This window comes from Hemitrygon akajei, chromosome 1 (assembly GCF_048418815.1).
Source record: "Hemitrygon akajei chromosome 1, sHemAka1.3, whole genome shotgun sequence".
Taxonomy (NCBI): domain Eukaryota; kingdom Metazoa; phylum Chordata; class Chondrichthyes; order Myliobatiformes; family Dasyatidae; genus Hemitrygon; species Hemitrygon akajei.
Genome location: NC_133124.1, coordinates 58,432,992 through 58,456,800, shown reverse-complemented (window position 1 = coordinate 58,456,800; position 23,809 = coordinate 58,432,992). Strand labels below are relative to the sequence as shown.

At 39.9% G+C, this 23,809-nt stretch overlaps 1 protein-coding gene across 6 annotated transcripts in view; it reads left to right on the top strand.

Annotated features, from left to right (window-relative positions):
- Nucleotides 1-23,809, top strand: part of lpin2 (lipin 2) — a 115,626-nt gene that overhangs the window by 2,797 nt on the left and 89,020 nt on the right. For 3 of the 6 annotated variants that reach the window (XR_012098739.1, XM_073043702.1, XM_073043693.1), the window contains exon 1: nt 19,788-19,906. The exons of the other annotated variants lie outside the window; for them this stretch is intronic. Coding sequence is in view for 2 of the 3 variants with exons in the window: in XM_073043702.1 (XP_072899803.1) it covers nt 19,826-19,906 (81 nt within the window). In the remaining variant the exon portion in view is untranslated. Of the gene's footprint in view, nt 1-19,787; nt 19,907-23,809 lie in introns of those variants that run through there. 6 annotated transcript variants of the gene reach the window in all.

Genomic DNA, 23,809 nt, shown 5'->3' with positions numbered 1-23,809 from the left:
ATCTGAAACCATATAAAACTCTAGGGTGCCTAAGACTTTTGCACAGTACTATAGCATGAAGATGGCAAGTTTAATGGCCAATTTATGTTAGAGTTTAATAAATAGCCCAGGTTTCAAATGCTTTCGAGAGGTGCCAATTAAATATGTAATGAATGCATTGCCAATCAGTTGTTCTGCCTCACACACAAGATGCTGAAGGAACTGAGGAAGCCTGGCAGCATCTATTGGGGGGAAAAAAGTAGTGGACTTTTCGGGCCTGCCGAAGGATTTCGGCCCAAAAGGTCAACTGTACTTTTTTCCGTAGATGCTGCCTGGCCTGCTGAGTTTCTCCAGGATTTTGTGTGTGTTGCTCAGATTTCCAGCATCTGCAGATTTTCTCTCGGAGAATTGTTCTGCCTCCAGTCCCTGCATATTATAAATATTAAATGGAGATAATAAATTGAAATTATTTTTCTTTCCCCCTTTTTTTTTTGCTCAATAAACTGCTATTTTTTCATCTTCAGTATGTGATTTGCCATTGAGTTTGCTTTTCTCTATTGAGCCCTGAGGTAAACTGGTTAAGGGATCATCCACTGCTAGTGACCTTCGCCCCTTAGTCTTTTGTTTGCACTTTGTCATTGTATTTGAGCTGAAAGGCTGAGGGAAGCTCTATAACTGTAGTGAGACAGGGTCCAAAAATTTTGTATGTTTTATGAATCTAGGAAATGCAATTTGGAGTTATTAATTTTAATACACTATTTGCTTTTCTTTATATATTTTGGGTATGAGATTAAGTTCTGCTGGCCACAAGGGGAAAGAATAATTGATTCCAGGGAGCAGAGTTGGCATCACTGTTTTTCTTTCCTACCTTCATTGCCATTTCCATTTGTGGTTTTAGTAAATTTTCCAGCACAAAAAGGTCACCACTTTTCAATATAATTCCAGGCATTTCTGTCACCTGTTTTCAGTAATGTTTTTCAGATTGTTTATTTAGCAAGTTTCGGAAATAGATTACAAATCCATTTGACTGTCCTGCAGATATCAGAGTATTAACTTTTCAATTTATGAGGAGGATTAAATGTGTAAAGTGGGGCCATGTAAATATTTCTAAAATTGACATTGGGTGCAAGTTTTGTCCCAATTGTGACCGGCTACAGCACAACTATATAGATTAACTTTAAGCAATAACCTGTAAAGTTTTGATTGATGTGATGAGTTATAGCAACTTGTGATTGTTTTGTAATGCAATTTCAATTGATCTATTAAACTACGCTACTATAGGCTGTTTCATGAGGGAGAATGCTACATTGTTTTGACACAGCATAAAATATATCGGACATATTTGCACTTTCTTGACTTAAATGTTAACTGGGGTTCCAAATTTCTTTATGCCATGGACTCCTACCATTAATAGAGGGATCTGTGGACCCCAGACTTAGACAGTATGGGTGGTGCTACTTTTAAAGAACAGGAAATGACGTTTTGCAGTCCAAGGGCATGGTAAGTGGGTAAAGTGGCTGATTGACTTGAGAGTGTGATTAGGCAAGCTAGATTTTCCCTGAAGTATGAGCTGCTCAGTTAGTAGAGCCTCTGCTTCACAGCAGCAGAGACCCGGGTCCAATCCTGACCTCAGTCCTGTCTGAGTGGAGTTTGCATGTTTTCCCTTGACTACATGGCTTCTTCTGGATCCTTGAGTTTTTCCCCCCCCGCAGATGTGGGTTATTTGGTCTAGTAAATTGCCCCTGGTGTGTGCAGGTGAATAGTTGAATCTGGGGATGTAGATGAAAATGCAAGGGGGAAAATAAATGGTTTTTAGTGTAAATGGGTGGTTGGAATTCAGAGTCGGTTCAGTGGGTTGAATGATCTGTTTTAGTGCTTTATAACTCTGTTACACAGTCATGGATGAACATTAAATTTTTAATTTATGTTCTTAGTTCTTCAAATTGGCATTTTTAAGATAATTTTCTGCCAGAAGTTAGTTTGTGTTTTAAGAAAATTTGATTTTGCAGTGTCTTTTTCTTGACACTGCCCTTTTTAGATATGTTGGCAATTTAAATGGACTTCCACAGCTTTGTTACAGAACTATGTGAATCAACTGCGACTTCCATTATTTAACATGCATATAGTGCATATTTTCATGTTCTCATTTGTAAATGGGGTCAGCTTGAGAAGAGTTGAGAAAACAGGTGAAGGCAGGTGTTTTGAGAGGGTTAAATTTGGAGTTTAACCCCAGAACTTAAATCTGAGTAGCTTCACTGGTATCTGATTAAACTGGCTGAAATTTTCCAATAAATTGAAGCTTCCAGTGAATGCATATTGTTGGATTGACTGCATTCTTTAAAATAAGCAATTGATACTGAGGGACCGAGATCAACTGAAAGTTGTGTGGAGCAAAAGCAAATGTAAGTTATTTCAGCCAAATGTGAGGTGGTGCATTTTATATATAAAATGTCTGGATATATAAAGTAAATGACAGATACTTTGGAAGCATTGATTACAGAAGGCCTGGGGACACAAGTCATAGCTCTGAAAATGGCAGTACATGAGTATAGGACACTGAAGAAGGTATTTAGCTTGATTGGCTTCATTGGAGAGCTGTTGAGTTTGGCTATCATGTTACAGCTGTATGAGTATTGTACACAGTTCTGATCACTACACTGGAAAGGATGTGGTAGTGCTGGAAGAAATTCACTAAGTTCAAAGATTCAAAGTACATTTTTTATCAAATATGTGTGCAGTGGACCATTCATCTTCCCACAGGCAGCCACGAAACAGAAAACCATGGAGCCCATTCAAAGCAAAACATCAACCTCCCCTCCCCCTACACACAAAAAAAATCACACAAACAGCAAAAAAACAAGTGAAAAGCACAATATAAAGCACAAAGAATCCAGGCATGTTCAGTTCAATCTAGTGGCGTGACATTCATTATCTGCAACCCACCCTGATCAAGATCACCTAAAATAGCAACAAGAAATGCATCATAACATGAATTACAGAGTCCAATCCACAAAATGCATCAATTAAACCTTGCCCAAGACCTCAGGACTCCAGCACAATCCTCTGTCAGCATCAAGCGAGAGAGACCATTCAAACACAGGGACCTTCCTTCGGGAGCAGCGGGCAAGAAAAGAGAGACTGTCACATGCTGGTAGATGGCACTGAACACACTTGCTTTCAATTTTGCCTCAATGATTTGTGGGGGGGGCAGATGCAGTCACACCATGTAAAAAGCATTTCGGTCATGAAATTGATAAGAAAAAGATTAGCTAATTGCAGAAAGGTGGGATTAATATAGATACACATTTCGTTGTCTGGTTGAGTTGGGCCAAAGGGCCTTTTCCCATCTTTTTCTACTTTGACTCTAGCAAGGTATACTGCTGGTCAAGATGGTGCCTGTGTATAATGCTACTTTGGTTGACATCTTCTAGATCGATTATGAAACTATCTTTTCACTTCTTTTACATCTTTTACATTTGTTTCTTGTCGTGAATGTGATTCTGGAACCATTATAGACAATAGATGCAGAAGTAGACCATTCGGCCCTTTGAGCCTGCCCCGCCATTTTGAGATCATGGCTGATCATCTACTATCAATACCCGGTTCCTGCCTTGTCCCCATATCCCTTGATTCCTTTATCCATAGGGGAATCCTGTGTTTCATTGAAGCCTGTGTTTTGCTGTTTGGAGATTGTTTGGGTGCTTTGTTGCTCTGCAGTCTATGAAAGGATTCCAGGAGGCAGAGGGACCACGAGCGAACCTGGTGTTAAGAAGGCTGCAGGATGGCGCACAAGCTGATTAAAGTGACGAGAGATTGAAGTACAGAGGGTGAGCGTCGGTTACTTGCCTTCTGCCTGGTTGCTCTGTACCAGAAAGGGGAGAGCCTGCAGCTATGCCTGGAGCATTGTCCAGGTTTTCTCTGCGTTTTGTGTGGGGTTACGGTTTTGGGGGTTGATGTGCCTGATCTGTTTTGCTTGGTTTTTGTGCTGGAGGAAGGATTTGGGGGTTGATGATCATGCTGCCTTGCATTTTATTGGTTTCATGGCTACCCAGAGAATTGAAGAATTTCAGAGTTATATACTTTGATAATAAATGAACCTTTGAACAAAATGGAACAAAGGCTGCTGGACTGTGCAAAGCATTGGAAAATTCTAGCAAATGCTGACTCTGTAGAGTTCTTTGAGCATGGGTATAAAGAGGAACTTCTATTTTGCTAAGCATAATGGCTGGTTCTGATAAAAATGATTATTAGAATGACATGTCAATTCTTTTATCTTCATATGTTCCCTGTCTTTCTGAGTATTTTCAGAATTTTACAGATGCTGGAAATCGGAAGGTAAACTATTTTGTTTGGCCTGTTTTCCTCATCCATTGGGGGGGGGGCAATAACTGACCTTTTATTGAAGTGGAATTAGGAAACTTATTTGAATAGTAAGGCATTTTAAATCTGTCATGCTAGGACACTTTACAACACTGTGTTGAACTTCATTCAGGATGGGATTTGGCATGAATTTCTCATCCATTGTCCAAGAATATTGAGTTTAGATTGATGAAAGGATGTGACAGTTAGTATTATTTATGTGGTTTGGAAGCCTGTGACCAGTGGTATCCTATAGTGATTAGACTGTGGATCTTACAGTTTATTACTTGATTTTTATAGTCTGGATGTGACTTTAGGAATTGAATTGACTTTATTACTTTCATCCTTCATATACCTGAGGAGTCTCCATCTAAATGTGCAATTTATAGTAATTTATTACGAATACTGTGTACAACAGTACAGTTAATATAACATGGAAGTACATTTGTATCAGTGTGAATTAATCAGTCTGATGGCCTGGTGGGGGAAGCTGTCCTGAAGCCTGTTCGTCCTGGCTTTTATGCTGTGGTACTGTTTCCTGAATTGTAGCAGCTGGAACAGTTTGTGGTTGGGGTGCCTCGGGTCCCCAATGATCCTTTTGGCCTTTTTTGCACACCTGTCTTTGTAAATGTCCTGAATAGTGGGAAGTTCACATCTACAGATGCACTGGGCTGTCGGCATCACTCTCTACAGGGTCCTGCGATTGAGGGATGTACATTTCCCATACCAGGCAATGATGCAGCCAGTCAGGGTGCTCTCAATTGTACCCTCTGTAGAAAGTCTTTAGGATATGAGGGCCCATACCAAATTTCTTCAACCGTCTGGAGGTGAGAGAGGTGTTGTTATGCCTCTATTCCCTTATTGATGGCTGGACTGATTAGCCTGTTTTGTGCTTTATTGTGGAGGAACACCAGAGAGAGGCAATGGGCAAGCAAAATAAGAGGGAAATGGAGATGGGAAAGAGATAGAATTAAGTTTGCAGGTGACATGAAGATTAAATGTAAGAAGGATGAGTCTTTGGCTTCAGAATGATATTGAGTTGTAGGATGGGCAGAACTGTGGCAGATGTATATTGTGGGACTAATAAAGCAAAAGTGTAATGAATGTTAAGACCGTGAAGTGCTGAAGAAAGGGTACCTCGATGTACATGATTTTGAATCATGTAGTAGTACAGGTGTATAAGGTGATTTAAAATAAGGGATATTACACTTGCTGTTGTTAATTGAGGCATTGAATATAAAGCTGAGGAAATCGTAGAGTAACAATATAAAATATTAGTTGGGTCACATGTAGAGTACTGTGCACAGTTCTGATTGCTAGCCTTTAGGAAACTTGTGATGGCACAGGAAGATGTGGAGGAGATTTGCTGGGATATTGACTGGGTTGGAATATCTCTGCTATGCCGAGAGACTGGGTGGGTTGGGTTTATTTTTGGAACAGAGAAAGCTGAGGAGTGACTTGACTTGAGACGTATACATTTTGAGATGTGGAGGTCAGGTGGCTGGTGAGAAAATTCCTTCCCTACCTTGACCAGAGTGTCTTTAAACCAGAAACTCTGGTTTAAGATATGGAGTGGGGGATTTTAGAGAGAACTTCAAGAATATATTCACCCTGAAGGTTACTGCTAGATGGGGTGGTAGAGGGAGACAATCTAACAATATTTAATAAGTGTTTTGGTGAAGTTATGGGTCAGGTATTGAGATTATAGTAAAAAAGTACTTGATGGCTAGACTAATTGTCCTGTTTTGTGCTGTATTGTGGAGGTGCACCAGAGGGAGGCAATGGGCAAGCAAGGTAAGAGGGAAATGGGGATGGGGAATAGAGAAGGGGGTGCATTACCGGAAGTTCATGAAATTAATATTAGTGCTATCAGGTTGGAGGCTCCCAGAGAGAAGTTAAGATGTTCAAGCAGGCAGAAAGGAAAGGGGTGGCCACTAGACAGCATAGCAGTAGGCAGGTAGTGCAGGAGTCCCTGAGATCATCTCCCTCCTAAACAGATATACTGTTTTGGATACTGTTGGAGGAGATGTCTCATCAGGGGAAGGCAGCAGCAGCCGAGTTCATTCATGGGTGGCTCTGCAGCACAGGAGGGAAGGAAAAGGAGTAGGAGAGCTATAGTGATAGGGGATTCGATTGTAAGGGGAATAGATAGGCGTTTCTGCGGCTGCAAACGAGACTCCAGGATGGTATGTTGCCTCCCTGGTGCAAGGGTCAAGGATGTCTCTGAGCGGCTGCAGGACATTCTGGAATGGGAGGGTGAGCAGCCAGTGGTCGTGGTGCACATAGGTACCAACGATATAGGTAAAAAACGGGATGAGGTCCTACAAGGTGAATTTAGGGAGTTAGGAGATAAACTAAAAAGTAGGACCACAAAGGTAATAATCTCAGAATTACTACCAGTGCCACGTGCTAGTCAGAATAGAAATAGGAGGATATTTCAGTTGAATACGGAGCTTGAAAAATGGTGCAAGGGGGAGGGATTCAAATTTCTGGGGCATTGGAACCAGTTCTGGGGGAGGTGGGACCAGTATAAACAGGACAGTCTGCACCTGGGCTGGACTGGAACCAATGTCCTAGGGGGAGCATTTGCTACTGCTGTTCAGGAGGATTTAAACTAATGTGGCAGGGGGATGGGAACAAGTGCAGAGAGACAGAGGGGTGTAAAATGAGGGTAGAAGCAAAAAGTAGTAAGGTGAAAAGTAAAAGTGGCAGGCAGGCAAATCCAGGGCAAAAAGCAAAAAGGGCCACTTTTCAACATAATTGTATAAGGGCTAAGAGTGTTGTAAAAACAAGCCTGAAGGCTTTGTGTGTCAATGCGAGGAGCATTTGTAACAAGGTGGATGAATTGAATGTGCAGATAGTTATTAATGAATATGATATAGTTGGATCACAGAGACATGGCTCCAGGGTGACCAAGGATGGGAGTTCAACATTCAGGGATATTCAATAGTCAGGAGGGATAGACAGGAATGAAAAGGAGGTGGGGTAGCATTGCTGGTTAGAGAGGAGATTAATGGAATGGAAAGGAAGGACATCAGCCTGGAGGATGTGGAATCGATATGGGTAGAGCTGCATAATACTAAGGGGCAGAAAACGCTGTTGGGAGTTGTGTACAGGCCACCTAACAGTAGTAGTGAGGTTGGGGATGGCATTAAACAGGAAATTAGAAATGTGTGCAATAAAGGAACGGTAGTTATAATGGGTGACTTCAATCTACATACAGATTGGGTGAACCAAATTGGTAAGGGTGCTGAGGAAGAGGATTTCTTGGAATGTATGCGGGATGGTTTTCTGAACCAACATGTCGAAGAACCAACTAGAGATCAGGCCATTCTAGATTGGGTATTGAGCAATGAGGAAGGGTTAGTTAGCAATCTTGTCGTGCGAGGCCCCTTGGATAAGAGTGACCATAATATGGTGGAATTCTTCATTAAGATGGAGAGTGACATAGTTAATTCAGAAACAAAGGTTCTGAACTTAAAGAAGGGTAACTTTGAAGGTATGAGACATGAATTAGCTAAGGTAGACTGGCAAATGATACTTCAAGGGTTGACAGTGGATATGCAATGGCAAGCATTTAAAGATCGCATGGATGAACTACAACAATTGTTCATCCCAGTTTGGCAAAAGAATAAACCAGGGAAGGTAGTGCACCCATGGCTGACAAGGGAAATTAGGGATGGTATCAAGTCCAAAGAAGAAACATATAAATTAGCAAAAAAAAAGCTGTACACCTGAGGACTGGGAGAAATTCAGAGACCAGCAGCAGAGGACAAAGGGCTTAATTAGGAAAAGGAAAAAAGATTATGAGAGAAAGCTGGCAGGGAACATAAAAACTGACTGTAAAAGCTTTTATAGATATGTGAAAAGAAAAAGATTTGTCAAGACAAATGTAGGTCCCTTACAGTCAGAAACAGGCGAATTGATCATAGGGAACAAAGACATGGCGGACCAATTGAATAACTACTTTGGTTCTGTCTTCACTAAGGAGGACATAAATAATCTTCTGGAAATAGTAAGGGACCGAGGGTCTAGTGAGATGGAGCAACTGAGGGAAATACATGTTAGTAGGGAAGTGGTGTTAGGTAAATTGAAGGGATTAAAGGCAGATAAATCCCCAGGGCCAGATGGTCTGCGTCCCAGAGTGCTTAAGGAAGTAGCCCAAGAAATAGTGGATGCATTAGTGATAATTTTTCAAAACTCCTTAGATTCTGGATTAGTTCCTGAGGATTGGAGGGTGGCTAATGTAACCCCACTTTTTAAAAAAGGAGGGAGAGAGAAACCGAGGAATTATAGACCGGTTAGTCTGACATCAGTGGTGGGGAAAATGCTAGAGTCGGTTATCAAAGATGTGATAACAGCAAATTTGGAAAGAGGTGAAATCATCGGACAAAGTCAGCATGGATTTGTGAAAGGAAAATCATGTCTGACGAATCTTATAGAATTTTTTGAAGATGTAACTAGTAGAGTGGATAGGGGAGAGCCAGTGGATGTGGAATATTTAGATTTTCAAAAGACTTTTGACAAGGTCCCACACGGGAGATTAGTGTGCAAACTTAAAGCACATGGTATTGTGGTATGGTATTGATGTGGATAGAGAATTGGTTGGCAGACAGGAAGCAAAGAGTGGGAGTAAACGGGACCTTTTCAGAATGGCAGGCAATGACTAGTGGGGTACCGCAAGGCTCAGTGCTGGGACCCCAGTTGTTTACAATATATATTAATGATTTAGACGAGGGAATTAAATGCAGCATCTCCAAGTTTGCGGATGACACGAAGCTGGGCGACGGTGTTAGCTGTGAGGAGGATGCTAAGAGGATGCAGGGTGACTTGGATAGGTTAGGTGAGTGGGCAAATTCATGGCAGATGCAATTTAATGTGGATAAATGTGAGGTTATCCACTTTGGTTGCAAGAACAGGAAAACAGATTTTTATCTGAATGGTGACCGATTAGGAAAAGGGGAGATGCAACGAGACCTGGGTGTCATTGTACACTAGTCATTGAAGGTGGGCATGCAGGTACAGCAGGCGGTGAAAAAGGCAAATGGTATGTTGGCATTCATAGCAAAAGAATTTGAGTACAGGAGCAGGGTTCTGCTGCAGTTGTACAAGGCCTTGGTGAGACCACACCTAGAGTATTGTGTGCAGTTTTGGTCCCCTAATCTGAGGAAAGACATTCTTGCCATAGAGGGAGTACAAAGAAGGTTCACCAGATTGATTCCTGGGATGGCAGGACTTTCATATGAAGAAAGACTGGATTGACTAGGCTTATACTCACTAGAATTTAGAAGATTGGTCAGCAAAGACAAATTGGGCTGAAGGGCCTATTTCTGTACTGTGTAATTTGGTCTTTATTTATGGCATTTGCTAGTAATTCATTGCTAAAATTATTACTGTTTCCAACTCTTGTATTGAAACAGATTTGTCCTTGTAGTTTAGCTTTGCCAAAATTCACAAGCTGCCTGGCAGGTGAAGAATGGACTCCTAAGATTTTCCAGAATTTGCAAAATTAATTACCGTATTTTATAACTACAGAAATTCTCAACTCATTTTGTTGGGTTATTTTAAATATAGGAAAATGCAATTAATATTTAATTAAGAATCCATTGGTAAATCATAATATTACTGAATCATCTCAATAACCTATATTAAAATTCATTATTGCATGGTTCCAATTATCTCAACTAGAAATTCTGCAAATAGTCTTAAGCATTTGCTAATTTTCCTGTCGGATTTCCTATTAATATTAACTTTCAGAGCAAGGATTTGTGACAGAATAGAGTTTGACTTGAGTCAACGTTACATTCTTGCCTATCAGTTGAATGTTTATTTGTGTTCAAGTTCAACACATGAAGAATGATCATTTGAATAGTCAACTGCTCAGGTTTTGGCTAGCTGGAAATTCCACGAGCTGTGTTTGAAAACTGACCCGTTACCCCTGAGTTGATAACTTAAGTAAAATAATTTAAATATTTTCTGATGACTTAGTTTTTAAAGACCTCTTTTTAAGGGAGCTGACCAAAATTTGCAGTTTGTGTGCACTCTAAGCCTTTTTTTTGGAAGCAAAAAATGTTAGATCATAAGACATAGCAGCAAAATTGGGCATTTGGTCCATTGAGTCTGCTCTGCCATTTCATTATGACTGATCCATTTTTCCACTCAACCCAATCTCCCCATATCCCTTCATGCCCTGACTAATCAAGTATCTATCAACCTCTGCCTTAAAAAAATTTGCCTCCACAGCTGCTTGTGGCAACAAAATCTACAGATTCCCACACTCTGGCTAAAGAAATTCTTCCTCCATCTCTGATCTGAGGCTGTGTCCTCTGGTCCTAGACTCTCCCACCATAGGAAACATCCTCTCCACATCCACTCTATCAAGGTCATTCACCATTTGATAGGTTTCTATGAGGTCACCCATTATTCTTCTATATTCTAGTGAATACAGGCCCAGAGCCATCAAACACTTTTCATATGTCAAGCTGTTCAATCATAGTATTATTTTCATGAGTCTCCTTTGACCGTTCCAGTGTTGGCATATTCTTTCTAAGATAAGGGGCCCAAAACTGTTCGCATACTCCAAGTGAGGCCAAGTTACTTCATGTTTTATAAGGCCTCAACATTACATTCTTGCTTTTGTATTCTGGTCCTCCTGAAATGAATGCTAACGTCACATTTGCGTTCCTCACCACAGAATCAACTTGCAAGCTAACCATGAGAGGACCCTGCACAAGGACTCTCAAGTCCTTTTGTGCCTCAGATTTTTGAAGCTTCTGTCCATTTAGAAAATGGTCGATCGTTTTATTTCTTATACCAAAGTGCATGATCGTATACTTCCCGACACTGTATTCCATTTGCCGCTTTGCGGATTCTCCTAATCTAAGTTGTTCTGTAACCACTCTACTTCCTCTAAACTACCTGCCCCTCCATCTATGTTTGTATCATCTGCAAACTTTGCAACAAAACCATCAATTTAACTCATACATTATATGAAAATTCACTTTTTCATAATTCACATACTTTGATTCTGTTGTAGCAGAGTATTTTGTCCATTATACACCACTTGTGTTTATATTTGTTAACTTAGCAGCAGCAGTTCAGTGCAATACACAATAATATAGAAAACAAAGAAAAATAAGTAAATCAATTGCAATAAGTATATATGAAAATTCCTATTGTAATATTCAAGACACATGCTGGTGATAATAATCCTGACTCTGATATATAATGGTTGTAATTAAATGTAAAGTACTTTGGTTACCATGAGTTTGTTAAAAGCATGTGCAGTAAATTTGCTAAAATTTAAACATATTATGAAATGTACCAAACTGAGTATCCTGGGGCGGGGGGAGGGACTGGAGCAACTTTCACGTGACTGGCTTTGTGAACCTGCTAGTTTTAGCGCCTGAAATTTCACTGAAGTTTTACTCTTTTAAAAAAAAATGTTCTGTACTCAGAACAATTTTGTCTGTAAGATCAGCCTTACCTTTTGATTGCATGCACTGGTAAGTAATGGATCTCCGTGTGGGGGGGGGGGGGGTGGGAAGACTTGTATATTAAGCATATTTTTATATTCACTGAAAAACAATTGTAGCCAGGTACCCACAAAGTAAATCATTATTAAATATCCTTGTGCTGTTTGCAGTAGTCTGTCAGGCTAAATGACTGATTAATAGCTCAGTGTATTCCAGCTGATTATTTGTAGGCAGGAATGCTTTCTACTGCAGCTAAAGATCTCAAATTGCTTTCAAATCAAAGGCCTAAGTTTAAAGCTTTCTGGTACCATGAACTGCTGTTCAACATACCATAAGTTAAGAAAAGTGTAACCTTTCCATAAGAATTCTGTAAATAAAACTTTCATTTTCATTGTTTGAACAGGGCTCATTAATTTTTGATTGAATTTCATTTACACTGAACTTCAATAGTCAATTGCAGTCTGGACGCCAAAATCAGATAATGCAGTGCAGTTAGGTGAATTGAAAAGCAAAACCCAATGCAGTGGTTTTTGTTTCTATGAGATAATTGTTTGCTTTGAGTCATCTTCCAAGCATTTTATTTCTAGAATTTAACTGAATTGGGCTTAAATGTGTTTACAATTTGAATCTGCTCACTTCTATTGACTAAACTATTGTCTTTCAATCAGCAGCTAGGGGTCAGCTTTGAGGATGGTTCATTGTAAGGGAATTTAAGTATTCCCACCCAGGTCTGGTTTGTACAAAGAAAGAACCCAGCTGCCTTGGTCTTCATACAAATCAGAATTGGGTTTATTACCATTGGTTTAGTGTGATATGATATTTGTTTTGCAGTACAGTGTAAAGGAATAAAATTACAAATAAGCACAGCAATACAAAATGAAGTAGTGTTCATGGACAACTGAGGGAAAGAAGCTGTTTCTGAATTGAGTGTGGGTCTTCAGGCTCTACTTCCACTTCTCAGATGGTAGTGACAAGAAAAGGACATGTCCTCTGAAGGTGATGGATGCCACTTTCTTGAGGTATCAATCTCTTGCAGATGTCTCTGGTAGGAAGATTGATGGAGTTGGCTGAGTCTATAACCCTCTGCTGCCTCTTGCAGTCCTGTGGATTGGAGCCTCCATGCGAGGCTGTGATGCACCCAGTCATTGTTCTCCACAGTACGTCTGTAGAAATTTGCAAGAGCCTGGTGAAATACCAATTCTCCTCAAGCTCCTAATGAAGTAGAAGAGCAGTTGCCATGACTCCTTCGGCATTGTATCAATGTCTTGGGCCCAGGACAAATCCTCTTAAAGTGTTCCAAGTAAATTTATTTTCAAAGTATGTATACCATATACAACCTTGAGATTCATCTTCTTGCAAGCACCCATAAAATGAGGTAACACAACAGAATCCACACACACACACACACACACACACACACACACACACACACACACACACACACACACACACACACACACACACACACACACACACACACACACACACACACACACACACACACACACACACACACACACACACACACACTCTCTCTCTCTCTCTCTCTCCAGTGAGTGGTGAAAGAACCAATCATGCAAATAATGAAAAAGTAAACAAATAATACATAAAAATAACTGTGGAGTCCCTGAAATTGAGTCCATTCAGCATTGAGTCAAGTGAAGCTGAACCAGGAGCCTGATGCTCCTGAAGCTGGCATCATGGGACCCAAGATGTCTCACTTCCTGCCCAATGGTAGTAGCGAGAAAAAAGGGAGGCAGGTCAAACACAGGCAGACTGTTCAGGCTAAGATGAGGGATGTTGGCACAGAGAAGTAGGCTGAAATATTCATCATCTTCTCTTGGGTCTTGATGTTTTAGTCAGCACGGAGTACTGACGCTGAACATAAGTTAATTTTCCACCCTCGGGCCTCATTCCTTTAATCTGGCTCAGCACTTCAATTGGACCTGGAACTTGAAGCTGCTCACCCTTTCCATTGCCAACCCCTCAATGAGGGCTGTGATGTTTCCTGACTTCCCCTTCATGAAGTCCACCATCAATTCCTTGCTCTTGCTGATTTTGCAAAGTTTGTAGTTGCAACACCATTCAGCTAGCTTATCTGTCTCATTTCTCTGTGCTGCCAAGTCGCTGTCTGAGATTTTACTAACACTGGTGTCATCAGTAAATCTATAGATGGTGTTGCAGCTGTGCTTAGCTACACTGTCGAGAGGAGAACAATGGGCTAAGCCTGTGGTGATTGTTGGAGAGGCAATGCTACGCTTGGCCTTACTGTTTGTAGTTTCCTGATGGAGTCAGGGATCCAGTTGCTGAAGGAGATAGAGGCCCAAGGTTTGAAGCTTGATGATAAATACTGAGGGAATTATAGTATTGAACACTGAGTTGTAATCAATAAACAGTAGCCTGGCGTATGTTTTGGCTGTGTCTAGGTACTCCAAAACCCAGCCAGAGAGGTAGTGAGATTGTGTCTGCTGTTGCGGCAGTAGGTGAATTACAGCACTACCTGCTGAATTCATGCAGATTAAAAACTTTCAACATTGGAAGCTGTGAAGGAGGCTTGAGCCTTGTTGCTAGGAGATGCAGTGCATCTGGTGTGCAGCTAGTTTATATTTGGGGAAGAAGCATAGAATAGGTGTTGTATCTTATCATTCTTTGAAACTCAATGTAGGATTATTGTGGACCACAGTGCTCTAAATTTCTTATTTAAAAGTAATACCTAAAGGGTTTTCAAAAACCCTTTGAAGAATTCCATGAAATATCGCAAAAACAGTCATTTCCATTTTTGCCTTGACTTTCAGAGAAAGTATTTTAAATGGCGACTGTTTGATCAGAGTTCCTGAATTAAATGAGGGTCACTTATGTTAGCAAGATTTTTTAATATATATTTTAAGCAAAACACACACAAAGTGCTGTAGGAACTCGGCAGGCCAGGCAGCATATTTGGAAAAGAGTACAGTTGATGTTTCAAGCTGAAACCCTTCAGCAGGACTGGAGGAAAAAAGCTGAGGAGTAGATTTAAAAGGTTAGGGGAAAGGGAGAGAGAAACCCAAGGTTATAGGTGAAATCTGAAGCGGGGGGAATGAAGTAAAGAACTGGGAAATTGATTGGTAAAAGAGCCAGAAGGCCATAGAAAAAGAAAAGTTGGGAGGAGCACCAAAGGGAGGCAATAGGTGGGCAAGCAGATGAGGTGTGAGAAAGGGAAAAGGGGATGGGCAATGGTGAAGGTGGGTGGACATTACTGGAAGTTCGAGAAATCGATGTTCACGCCAGCAGTTTGGAGGCTACCCAAACGGAATTCAAGGTATTGTTCCTCCAAGTGTGGCCTCATCATGACAGTGGAGGAGGCCATGGATAGACATATCAGAGTGGGAATGGGAAGTGGAATTAAAATGGGTGGCCACTGGGAAATCCCGCTTTTAATGGCGGACGGAGCGAGTGTGCTTGGTGAAGCGGTCTCCCAATCGATGTTGGGTCTCACCAGCATACAGGAGGTCACACCGGGACCACCCGGACACAGACACCAACAGACTCGGGTGAAGTGTCGGCTCACCTGGAAGGACTTGTTTAGGGCCCTGAATGGTGGTGAGGGAGGAGGTGTAAGGGGTAGGGGTAGCACTTGTTCCGCTTGCAAGGATAAGTGCCAGGAGGGAGATCAGTGGGGAGGGACAAGGGAGTCGCATAGGGAGTGATCCACGCAGATAGCAGCGGGGTGGGGGGGGTGGTAAGCGAGGAAAGGCCTGCTTGGTGGTGGGATCCCGTGGAGATGTAATTCTCTTGTTTGAGAGAGGAAAACTAATTCTGTCGCTCATAGAAATAAACATCTGTACGTATTTCAGACTTTTGAATTTAATCATATTATGGGAACCACAATGTGTCGGGAGTATCATGTGTTTTTAACCCAAGGTTGAGTTATGTTATTACACAAAATTTAAGCATGTGAGAAATAGAAACATGAATAGGCAGTCAGGTTTGTCAATCCTATTCCACTGCTCATCAAGGTCCTTATCTCTGTGGCATTTTACCACTCTTTAGTCACATTCCTTAATTCTCTAAATGCCCAGAAATCTATTGGTCACCATTCTGAATAAATACAGAGATTCCTCAGCCATGTGGGGTAGATAATTACGAAGATTCACTACAGAATGACTCTCGGCCAGTCCTAAAGACTGACCCTTGTTCTCAAACTGTGTCCTTTGGTCCTACACAACCCACACTACACTTTCTCTATAGCTGTTACACTTTATTTCACATTATTTTACGGTTTTACCTTTTATTACCTCCAAGCACTGTGTAATGAAGTGATGTGTATGTGTTGAACTACATATACCTGTCTGGACTGCTCCTGTGGCTCCTCCCACAGACCCCTGTATAAAGGCGATTGAGGCCTGAGCCCGGCCTCATTCTCCAGTATGTAGTATTGTTCATTCTTCCAGTCAATAAAAGCCGATATCTCGTTTCTTACGTCTCAGAGTGAGTTATTGATGGTGCATCAGTGTATGGAACAGTATGCAAGGCAAGCTTTTGACTGTACCTTGGTACATGGCAATAATTAATCAATTCCAATCAATAAGGGGAAATTACCCCCTTTGTATCTGGACTGTCAAGCCCATTTAAGAATCTTGTCAATTTCAATGTAACCTTTTCCCACACTACCTTTGAAGCTTTTAAAAGATATATGGCCTGATGAAGGGTTTCAGCCCAAAACGTTGTCACTAACCTCTTCCCATAGATGCTGTCTGGCCCACTGAGTTCTGCCAGCATCTTGTGTGCTATTTTAATTGTCTTTTATTGGTGACACATTATCTGCTTTGCCAGAATGCAGGCATGTATGCAGGCATGGCAAATTCAAGTGTTTATGTGAAGGGTGACTTTGTAAACCCTGGTTAGTACATTGGTTTCACTTCTGAAAAAGATAAACGTAATCTTTTCCTGGCAGCTATTAGTATTGATGCAAACCGGTTTACAGATAAGGCAATAATATTTGGTAATTCCCACATTTTAAACTCATCATTTCCAGTAATTCTCCATGTCCAAAAAAATTGTTCAGAATCCCATGAACATTATTTTCTTCGTTTGCACTAAATATTTAATTTGTAATTTATAGTAATGTGTCTGTACTGTACTGCTGCTACTACTAAACAGCAAATTTAATGTCTTCACTGATAACAATTTGGAGCTTTGACTCTGAATGAGGTTTATTAAGTGCTGGCTTAGGATCATGTTGACTTTACAATAATTTTCCAAGTTTCAGTCTATCATCCGTTTGCAGATCAGTCTCCAAGAATCAGTTTATTTCTTATTTGTTATTTAATGTATTATGCAGGTGGAGAAGAAAGAACTTTGGAATTTGGAGCTTCAATTTAGTTCTTGGCCCTAGACTTAAATTCATGATACTTGTAAGAAGGAAAAGGTTTGCATATTTACCAAGAAGTAGAAAAAATGAATAAAATCAGTTTTCTTTTACTCATTAAATTTCTGATACAGTAAATCTCATTATGTTCAAATAAGGAATATTGTCTGCAGAAAATGGCTCAGAAATTGTAGTCGGCTGCAATGGATGTGAGCGAACTGACAAAGCGATGCAGCCTAATTAATTGGATGTTAAAATTGTCAATTGTGTGGTATTAAGGCCTGCTGAATTTTATTAACATTTTAATTGGAGCTACCATTACTCAGCCATTGAAAATGACCTTCTTGATTTGCTGATTTGAACACCTAATTTTCTCTGCCACTGTATTCTGTGCCCAGTTAAACAACACAGAATCCAAAGATCCAACTAAATTCAATGGCGTTCTTGGGTGATAGTGCAATCTCCGTCCCAAACTCCTGAAATATGCATACTCTGTCATGAGAAGAGGTTACCACGCAAGCAGAGGAAAGTATTCTGGTTGTATACATCACCCCACCAAGTCGTGGTGATCTCTGGCCCATGACCACTCAGAGCAGAGAAGAAGCGTTGTTGATGGTATTGAGAACCTCATCTATTTGGGGGGAAGGTATACAGGAATCCAGTGGGAACAAAGGGTGTACATTATCCTTGGTGCACCTACCCAATTGCTCCAAAAAAAAACAACTCCCACATGGTAAAATTTCATTTCCCACTTTGTTTCATGGGTCAATTCATCCAACAGCCAAAGAAGCCCAAGAAAGTACAATTAAATGGTTAAAGCTTTTTAAACTATTATGCTTTTCTCTTTAAATTAAAAAAAAATCTTGTGAAATTATTTCAGCTTTAGACATGCATGCATTTTAAAGTAGTAAGATCAAGGACTGCTTTTATAGTTAGCAAATTCCTGTGCCTTGTTCTTATGTATTTTGGAGATGATTGCTTCATACTGTGCCGTCTAAAGCTTAATTACTGCTACTTGATTTCAACTTGTGGTTGGTTAGCAAGGTGGGCTTCTTAAATCCAGTTGAAGTATAACTAAAGAACCACCACTAGTAATTCTGAGCAGGAAGACCACTTCAATACAGTCAGCCCCAAAATGTGTGTCTCAATATTTGACCTAACCATCAATAACTCGTACCCTTAAAATAAACAACTATTTTAAAAGCCAACTCTTAAAACAAATGCATAACAGAAAGTCCTGTATAGATAGTCCTATATAAAAGTCTATCAAAATGTGGAGAAATTCTTTCTTTAGAAACAAATAGATACTTTTATATCTCCATCCTAGTCAACAATCCAACAGTTCACCTGGCACCTACCAGCCTTCTCCTTCCCACCCTCCCCCCACCTTCTTTATAGGGCCCCTGCCCCCTCCCTCTTCAGTCCTGACGAAGGGTCTCAGCCCGAAAAGTTGACTGCTCATTTCCACGGATGCTGCCCGACCTGCTGAGTTCCTCCAGCTTATTGTACTTATTGCAATTTAAATTGTGAATTTTGTTCCTGATACAAGAGCCTTCATTGAACATCTTCATCTACTTCTAAATTTTGAGTTACGGTCACTTGACAATAGAACCTTTCCTGTCTGGATTATAGGATTCCTTCACTAACATGTCAGCTTGGAACATTCACCCAAATTCCACAGCAGTGCTGGTGTCCTCAAATTTCTGAGCATTGGCACCAGGCAGGGGTGTCAAACTCATTTTAGGTCACGGGCCGGATTGAGCAAAATGCAGCTTCATGCGGGCCGGATCAGTCGGACGCGTGCGAACACAGCTTTCGTTGCCTCCGTTTTTTCAGCCTGCTCTCATGTGTCTCAGTCTCTGCTATAACTACAAAGTGTTTCACTTTACAAATTCCTTTTCTTATGAAGAAGACTGCCGAATAAACACTAAAAACCCTGAAAACCTGGTACCTGAATAAACTCAGCATTAGCCATATCATACGCCATAGGTGCTTCGATTACTGGGGCCAGCTTTAATAGTAATTAGATATTATCTCGCGGGCCAAAGATAATTCCACCGCGGGCCGGATTTGGCCCGCGGGCCTTGAGTTTGACATATCTGAGTTAATGTGACTGGATAGGGTCAATATTTCTGTTCAGCTCTGAAGTTGTATGGATTACAGAGAAATCTTGCTCAATTTTTTAAAAAAAGTTTGTTAACCCAGTTCCGTATTTGTTTTTAAACTTAGGCTTTCTTTTTTCAATGTGCTCTCATAAGTTGTATTTTGTTGTAATCAATGCAATTCTGAAGTATTAACTTAGTAGGTCTGGTCAAACTAGCATTTTTGAGTACTATATTTTTGAGCTGCAGGTTTTATTTAAGCTGCAAGCTTATGTAAATGTCATGGAAATTTTCCTAATAGATGTTAATAAAAGTGATTTGTTTTGACTTATCAGTTCAAACAATAAACAGCCTTTGACCGTGTACTTTTATGGTTGTAAAGAGGTTGGAACAGATTTGTGTTTTCTATTGGTTAGTGACTTTTGTTTTTCAGTCAAGGTACATTTACCGGTAAAGCACATTTAGTAAACTTGGAATTCCATGCATGTTGACTACATCTTCCTATAAACACGTAATATTTATTGAACGTGAGTTTATAAAAAGTTTGGAAAATACACTCTAAAATGTACATGTACAAAGAAAAAATTGATTCCTCAGCTGAAAGTAATTGTGAAGATAACACTTTTCAAAAATCTTGGATCTGGGTAAGTGAGAAGTTGTATAACCAAGTCAAACTCCTTTAATACAGTGAGATGTAAAACTTGGCTTTGGCTATTTTGATAACTCTTGTTATCAATCTCCTGTAATAACTCCTGGTATCAATCTCTGTGGAACACAGAATCTAATTGTATATAGTTAAAAGCATTGTCAAAATGTTTGAGTTGTGTTGGAAAGCTTGTGAAAGATGTACAAAACCTTCATTAGATTCAATTCTAGAGTTAAATGTTTAATTTAGGGGAATGATGCCCCATTGAGAAAATTTTGGTGTGAAAGGGATACAGCATTATGAACGTGGTTATGGGATTGAAAACAAGGCAGTTGCATAAATTTGTCATCAAGACTCTTCAGAGTTAAGGTAATTGAAGGGTTGAAGAGACAGACACAAGTGAAATAGAACCTAGAGAAGGTAGTGCTAATAGTGACTAATGTAACTGAAAATTAAATCTGTTTCTGTACAATATGCTGCTGAAGAGGTCATTCCAAAACACATGGTTTTTGACCTCTCTGATTCTGGTGAACTAATTAAATTTCAGGAGATGGATGTAAGGCAGGTTCCAGCATTTATTTTGCTTAATTTGTTTCCCTGTGGTTCACAGATGCAGAAAAATATCAGAACTTATTTAACACAAGGGAACTGCCACACAAGTGGAATTAAGTAGAAAGAAAGAGCTAAACATTACCTGTTCCATCTTAGCTTCTGTGCTTTCATCCCTCTCATACTACTCCACTCACCAGTCAAATGATTTAAATAGCCTGATTCTGGATGTAGCCTAAAGCATCCAAATGGGCATTTAAATGACGTACTTATATAGTGAATGCAAGATATTGAGTTCTTAAGGAAACTGAAGATGTTGCCATTTATGAAATCGGGGTTCTTCTTCCCTTGCGGGGTACAAAAATCAGATGACTTTTTGTTTAGAGCATATTTCCTATTGTGCACTACTGGTTCTGGTTCTCTTTGTTCTCCTATTTGCTTGGCTCTTACCTTTTGGTTTCATGTGGTTTGGAAATTATTTTGAAAGTTCATTTCACCTGACATTGAACTTGATCTGATTTTAAAAAGTAATGCAACTCCCTCCATTTGGTCCCTTTTGATTTGTGTTTGACTGATTCACCTTTTAAATTATAACAAAATAGTTTAGAATGTCCATTACCAGAGTGCATAGTTTTTACCTGTTTCAGCATGTTATAGAAACACAAGTGATGCTGCAGTCAAGAGATAACTCAAAGTTCTGCAGTTGTACTTGACATAAATTTATGAATAGTGGTTTACAATTCCAAGAACACCACTGACCTTAATTGCCAAGCGCAACACAAAAAAGCAAGAAATGGCTATCATTAGTGAGAAATGGTAAGTGGCTAATCAATCTTTGCCTCCTAAGGTTCCCATTAGCACAAGCTGGGATTGAGTCATTTGATTCAACCTATGTGATTTTTTTTAAAAAAAGGCCCTGATGTTTTGGTTGTAGATTTAGTTCTATTTTCCAAAACCATCTGCACCTTTTGGCCAAGTTATTGAAATGTAGCTTCAGCATTCATGCTATCCTACAAACTTAATAAATCTACAAAATGTAAAACACATCCACCCTGGCCATTATCAGATTCGTCATCAGCCAAGTTGATAGGTGGCGACAGTATCGTGTCAGTAACTTAAACATTTACTCAGTTATGTTTGATTAAGCCCATTCAGTTTTAAATTTCATTCCAGCCATATCTAAAATGTAAAAGGATGCTTTTGTCCCTTGGTATTGACTTGCTGTTTGGCTGTGTTTAATGGAGGCTATCCTTGTCCCAGAATACCATAATGAGTTCCTTTGGGTTGTTTCATAGGCCACCCATCTTCATTGCTTCAATTAATAACCTATCCTCAAATCAGAAGTGGGATTGTGCTATCTGTTGTTTGTGACCTTCTGCCATCTACCACGTAGAATGAAGAGATCTGGTGACTTAAGATGGGTCAAAATACAGATTTCCATTACTAACCATGTATATATAACTCCTTACCCAGGCCCTGAGTCAGAACGATAGTTGTAATCATCATGAGGGAAATTGGGCATAAATAGTGCTTTCTAGTGAGGTTAACATGCTAAGAATGAGTTTGAAAGAAAACCCCAAGCTTTCCCTTTTGTGCATTGTTTTCTAGGCAATCGCAAGTTTTAATGATGGCAACACCTAATAAAGCATTTTTCTGTTGAAATGACAAAACAGTGCAGTCACACATGTATATCTGATTTGTATTGAAAGCCAAACCCCCAATATCAAGAGTAGTAGAATTTGTAGGAAATCTCACATTAAAATAGTTCTATTTTTCAAGTAAAGTTTTTATCTTGCCAATTCCAAAGAAAACTGAGTCAGAAAAACATTATTTACCAATTTATACTGATATATTTGTAGATTGGTATTAGTTCAAGTTTCAAAATTTCGAAGTACATGTATTATCAAAGAATGTATAAATTCTACAACCTTGAGATTTGTTTCCTTGCAGGCAGCCACAAAGTAAAAAAACCCAAAAGAACCCAAACAAAAATAAAGACCAACCCCAATGTGCGCAGAGAAACAAGGGAAAAAAACACACAAACCATGCAAACATAGAAGCAAGCAACAACAGCTTTCCGAGCCAAATTGAGTCTTTGGGTCCCAATCCCCGGAGCAGGCCCAAAGCCTGCAAAGTTCAAATTTACAGAAAATAAGAAATCATAAGAATAATTGTGGAGACCAATGTGGTTATTGGAGGGCCCTATAGAGAAGGAAGTTACAAAATGGGAGAAGTGGACTTGTAGTGGTTAGTTGAAGTCAACATGCCCATTAATGTGAAAGAAATTTTAGTGCTGACTGAACAAACAGATTATATTGCCTTCTGTGTTGTTTAATTTACCAGAGTCCACATAACTGGAATTCAGTTTATCTCTCTTCAGTTGCATAATACACTGCCAACAAAGATTTGTATCTGAAAGTTTACAACAGTGTTTTGCAGGTCATTATGGTCATTTCTCATTTACTGCATGTCAATAATAAAATTCTCCATTTTATTCTGCGGACAAATTCATTGAAACAAATTCCTCCCCAGCTTAAATTCAAAAGTTTATCAATATAGAGGAGTCAACTTTGTCCACTAGTTGTAGGTGCAAACAATGCAGCTGGTGAACAAAGTTAACAAATAGCCAAAGGCAATAATGGCATTTTGAAAGTTGTGTTGAATTTCATCAATGTCTGCCTTCACTGATTCTGAAAAGTAGTCTTGTGTTTTCTCCAGACACTTGGAGAGCTTCTATTCTCAGGGCAGGGCAGGCACTAGAAGATCCTTTCTGTGTATGCTTCGGTGAAGAATTCAATAAGAAATGGAGCTCTGCTTCTGTGCACATGTGTATCCGCCCGCGATATATACTTGGCTCTGCACTGAACTATGGGTCCAGAGCACTCTTTATGGACTTCAGTTCAGAACACTATTTTGCTCGTGGTTATTATGTCTCTGCACATTGGGTGTCTGGTCCTTTTTTATGGGTTCTTAACCATTCCTTTGTTTCGTGGCTCCTGTTAGGAGATGATTTTCAAAGTTGTATAATGTATACATACTTTGGTTCAAAGTACATTATGAATATGCTGCAGCTCTAACGGCTTGAAACAGCGTTGCCACTGGAACAGAATGATATGAGTTGAACAGTTCCCCATGTAACCTGTAAAGTATCACCAGTCCAGAGAAAAGATTTTTGGAGGTGAAGTGCAGCTCTGAGAAAGAGAATATTTGCTTGACGCCTGTCTAATTGACATGCTGTCAGCTCACTAGTCAGACTCACAGTTTCCATGTCATCATGAAATATGCAGGATGGAGACTAGTTCCAAAAGAGAAATTGACTAGGATGTCTCAAATGTTTTTGAGTGAACTTGTA